This window comes from Cyprinodon variegatus, unplaced genomic scaffold, assembly GCF_000732505.1.
Source record: "Cyprinodon variegatus isolate N-32 unplaced genomic scaffold, C_variegatus-1.0 Scaffold212, whole genome shotgun sequence".
Lineage (NCBI taxonomy): Eukaryota > Metazoa > Chordata > Actinopteri > Cyprinodontiformes > Cyprinodontidae > Cyprinodon > Cyprinodon variegatus.
The window spans coordinates 171995-177012 of record NW_015150665.1 but is presented as its reverse complement, the minus strand read 5'-3'; the positions used below and the strand labels follow the sequence as shown (position 1 = coordinate 177012).

General features: G+C 40.4%; 1 protein-coding gene across 1 annotated transcript; it reads left to right on the top strand.

Moving 5' to 3' along the window:
- Positions 1–711: 711 nt before the first annotated feature.
- nkpd1 (NTPase, KAP family P-loop domain containing 1) lies at positions 712–5018 on the top strand. The gene is made up of 5 exons (XM_015380374.1): positions 712–718; positions 864–1019; positions 2248–2558; positions 2829–4277; positions 4547–5018. Exons 1-5 carry the CDS (start codon positions 712–714, stop codon positions 4820–4822), a joined length of 2199 nt encoding a protein of 732 aa, XP_015235860.1. The 3' UTR covers positions 4823–5018.

Here is a 5018-nt window from a genome sequence, read left to right as displayed (position 1 = left end):
TAGCTGTTTTTTCTAGAAGGCTAGTCTGTTTAAAAGAGCGGTCAATGACAAAGGATTAAAAGAAAAGCCAATTGAAGACACGGGTGAAAAAATGTGCCTTGGAAAAGATGAGATGCTGAATGTTTTGGAAATTTAACACTGGACACCACACTAAAAAACTACTCACTGTCATTGGACATGGTGGTGGCAGCGTTATGCTATGGGGTTGGACTTGATGGAGACATAAATGGAGCTAAATACCAGGTATTCATGAAGGAAACCCTTTTAACAGCTGACAAATATTGGGACTGGAGTCCAGACTAGACAATGAATCTATACATAGAGCCAGAGCTGCACTGAAACGTTTCTAACATGATTAAATATGGAAAGGTTTTAGAAACTTTCATGTGTAAATGTTACAAGCATTCAGTATTAAAAATGCTTCAAAGCGTGTTGGTTAATCTTAATTTTAAAAACAGAAAAGACAAGATGTATGCACTGTTCCCCTGTAGAAAACAAAGTATAGTAGCTGCTAAAAGAAATTTCCCCGCTCACTCACACATTCACAGTGTGGGAATGACAGGCTGACTGAATGTAGAGTGAAGTACTTTGGAGTCCCCTGACTCAAAAAGGCACTATATAAGTACAGGCAATTTACCATTTACTGATGAATTAAAGCCTGAAATGTTCCTTTCTAGCAGCAGGCAGTGTTAGAAACGAGGCTAAGGTACCATGAGGTGTTTGTAGAGAACATTAAGGTTCATAGGAGGTTTAGGGTTGTTGTTTTTTTATGGGGGTGAGTTTAATATTTGGTCCAGAGCTTAAAATAATATCATTGCCAAACATACAAGGAGCAGAACAGTCAATACTAGCATCATAATAAGTAAGCCATGTTAACCATTTCCTTATAAATCTGCCTTTAGATAATATCTATGCGTACGCTCTGTCCAAGACACTGACGAGGGTCTCATCTCCGACAACAGTGGGTCTCTACTCTTCTTGTCAGGATCGACTGGATGTGATTCTCGATCAAATTGAAGGTAAATGATGTGAAAAGTGCCGGCAGATTGTTTCCAGAACAGCCACTTAAACCTGTGACTAAGTTCAGTCTTCAGGTTGCCACTGTGTGACGCTGATGACTAGTTTGCACCTCAGATGATTTGCATGTTTCGCATGTTACTGAACATGACAGGGATGTGTGAAGCTGTGATGTGGTGACTGTGCAGCTACGCCTCTTCATGTTCATACTGTGCTGACACAATACTGCAACACGCTACAGAATATGTAGTCAAACAGTTAAAGGCTGAATTAGCTTCTTTGAAATGATTTGGCTGCATTTAAGATTCAGATATGTCTCCCTTTTTGCTCTTTACTCAAGGTCAGCTAGTCAAGGATTGGCTTTTTTTTAACATGGTGAAAAATCTCCTTTGAGGTTTTCAGGAATGTGAAATATATACCACAAAGTACAAAAAATAAAAAAAAAAGCAGGCGACAAAAATGAATTCACCATTTTCAAAAAAATATGTGGTGACAGAAATGTGAAAGTAGAATACAAAGACAAGTGACGTCTGCTAGGCTAGAGTATAGAAGGTGCAGGAGTGATGACAGGCCTCCATGGAAAAGAAAAGTAGTGCTGCTGTACCCTGAAGGTCCCGCCTCAACAGAAATTATTCTTTTTTTTTTTTCAACCTTTGCAGATATATTGCACATTTCAGATCAAGCTTGAAGCTCCGATAATAAAACTCACAGAATAATGAGGCTGTGAGATGTTGCAAGACAGATGACAAACACGACTACTCTAGAACCCTACATCCATTTTCTTTATTTTGCCTTCTCACATGGCAGTGCAGGCTGATTGTTTTCCCTGGAGATGGTATTGGATTTACTTCCTTGCTCCAGGATATTTCATTTAAAAATTTAATAAATAAAATCTATACAGTTTTAACAGACAATTTTACCAGTTTGGAATCACATTATTTTTGTTTTTTTAAGATAATGATTTATATATTTTTGACATGGGTTATTTTTAAAAATGACAGTAGAAGTGTGTAATAAAATGGAATTTTTTTTTATATTTTCATGTCAAATCTACACTTTTCTCTGACTCTAGTATACAATATCCTAGATTAAAACTCATCCAGCTCTTTAAGTGCAAATGGATTTATTGCCATGATATGATTATTTGTTTTAATGATCCTGTATAACATAATCATTTGGATTTAAAATATATACATCCACTATGTATAAAATGAACTGTTGTTTTTTCAGTGTACACAAATCGTGAGTGTTTAAGGATTGAGCAGAAATACAAGAACGGACAGAAATCCAAGCCTTCATTCCTGGCCCTCATGTGGAGGCTGCTCTTCTGCACACCGGTCTGGACCCCGGAGAACCAGAACCACCATAACGTCAGGTTCATTTATGTGAACTTCAGTGCTTGGCATTTTGCAGGCAGTGACTTGCTATGGGCTGGGATAGCCATGCGCTTGTTTCATGCCATGCAGATGAGTTTTGGGAAACTGCAGCTTGCTCTTTACCGTGTTGCTCAGTACGATGAAGAGGACGAATTAAAGGAAAAGGTTTGTCAGTTCTCTTTGTTTATTCTTCACTTAAGAACAACTTTGGTGTTTTTCTTTTCTTTTTTTATGTTTTTAAGGCATAAAAACATGGAAATGGATTCAATACATTATTATTATCAAATTGTCTTCCAGCAGTTTAATGGTTTTCAAAACAAATCTTGAGCAACAAACTGATATAAAACTGAAATTTCCTCATCTAGATACGAGATCCTAAAACACAACAGAGGATAATAACCTTTCCTCCCCTTGGGTTTCCTTTTTTAACTTTAGGAGGTAAAAGATGGCCCCAACAACTGGGTTTCCAAGAAGGTGTGCTGCTGCCCTCTGTGGTTTTTCATCCTATCCATCCTCATTGTCCCAACAGTCCTCCTTGTCGTCTTGTTTGTTTGGGGTCTTCCTAAAGCTGAAGTAAAACCAGATGAGCAAGAGACCAAAGCGGACGGTGCGGTGGGTGTACTGGAGGGCTTCGTCATTGCCTCATTAGGAGTCCCAGCAGCGAGTGCTCTGAGGTTCATCTTTCTGATGGCCAAGAACCTCATCTTCAGCCAGGATCAGAACATTAAGAGGGGAATGGACAATGATCGGATCAGCAGCCAACTGGGATTCATGAATGAAGTCAGGAAGGAAATTTGGTTTCTGACTCAATTCATTAAATTCATGGAGGTGTTTGAAAGGAAAAGGATACGCATCGTGTTGAAAATTACTAACCTGGACCGTTGCTCCCCCAAGAAGATTGTTGCAGTCCTGGAGGCCATCAATATTTTACTTTCAGATGAGGAGAGCCCAGTTCTTTCCATCCTGGCTGTGAATCCAAATGTTCTGTTAGAAAAAGTACAATTTGCAGAAAGCTGCTTCTGCAAAGAGGACAGAGCTCATGCTCTCCTGAACCGCATCGTCACCCTGGCCTTCACAGTCCCACCAATGTGTGAAAAAGCAAAGCGCAGCTTATTTTACAACCTTACCAACAGTTCGGGAATCTCCAGAGATCCTCCCTTAGGTAAGAGCACACACAGGAGAAAGACATCTTCAATAGATCTGCAAATGGTGGAGATTGAGGAACCAAAGGAGTCAAATCCACTGATCAACTCAAACACAGAGATCCTGGATGTGCAGGAAGACGAATTGGAGAAAACAGTTTGGAAAATCCTGAACAATGGGGAAAAAAAGCTCAACAAGTACATGTTAGATGATGCCATTTCGATGAAGAGGATGATCAACTCGGTCTGGGTAACTTTGATCATCATGAAGGTCTTGAAAACTGAGCTTCCTGATCCGGAACATACAGCAGCGTGGGTGGTCCTAGCCAACCAGTGGCCATGTCGATTCAGCTGGATCATCCAGTGTGTGGAGGATGAAAAGCAGAGAGCAGCTATTGATCAACGGAACACAAGCCCTGACGGTTCAAAGACCCTGTGGGAGGTCTTCAGCAGGTCCAGAGAGGAGCTATACGTGATGCGGGCACATATCGAGGACCTCCTGGAGCAGGACGGGGACCCCGAGGTGTTCGAAGCTTTACTCAAGGATGATGAGTTCGAGTTCACCCTAAAGAACCTAGAAATCTTTCAGATGGCAATGGTGAATCTGGATCAGTCAATCAAGAGGGAGCTGGCTCTTATCAGAGGGACATCCAGGCTGGAGGATTCTGGCTGGATGAGGAACATAGCTCCACTTCCGATCACAACTCTCCTCAAAATGACCACTGATGATATTTGTAAAGAGGTGAGTTCGTATTTAAAGTCATTCCTTTAAAGATGTCAGAAGAATCAAGTCGGTGTAACTTTTGCGTGATTATAGTGCACTGTAGACATTTTCTTACCTTCCTATTTTCATTTTTACTATACCGTTTTCCACTGGTTTCTGATGGGTATTCCTTTTGCCTTTCTCAGTAACCTCAGTGGTAACAAAACCGTTTCTGATGACATTTCTCTGCCTCAAGATTATTAATCGGCTCATCTTTTCCCCTCCATGTTTTATATTCTCTGTTTCAGATGGAAAGAATGGATTTGGAGAGAAAGTACATCGATGCAGTAAAAGACAATAAACTCGATGGCTCTTCTCTGGTCTTTGGTGATGTAGAGGATCTGAAAGCCCTCCTGGGCATGACATTTGGGGAATGGGCATCTTTTAAACTGCACTTTCTGAGTTTTGTCTCACCTTTCCGGTCACAGTCCAGGATCATGCTGCCATTAACTTCTAAGAACCAGCCATCGAAGTTCCTTCAACACGCCGCTCATTATTACTCATCTACTCCCAGTCTGTGTTAACAGCTGCATGTCGGGTAGAAATTAAGAAGTTCAAAGCTGTTGTTCTGCTGTTTGAGGTAAAAATATTCTTTGAAATTTTGGCTGGTTTTGTATGACTTTAATAAGCAGGTAGCACTGTGATATTTAGTTGTTGAAATGTCATGTTTTCATTACATCTCAGACGTATGGCCCTGGTTTCAAGGAAATGAACTAACAA

Excerpts from the sequence above, each read along its gene's own strand:
- nkpd1 (XM_015380374.1), top strand. Across the intron at positions 2,559-2,828 it reads AGGACGAATTAAAGGAAAAG|GAGGTAAAAGATGGCCCCAA; the intron begins GTTTGTCAGTTC and ends TTTTAACTTTAG. Across the intron at positions 4,278-4,546 it reads CTGATGATATTTGTAAAGAG|ATGGAAAGAATGGATTTGGA; the intron begins GTGAGTTCGTAT and ends TCTCTGTTTCAG.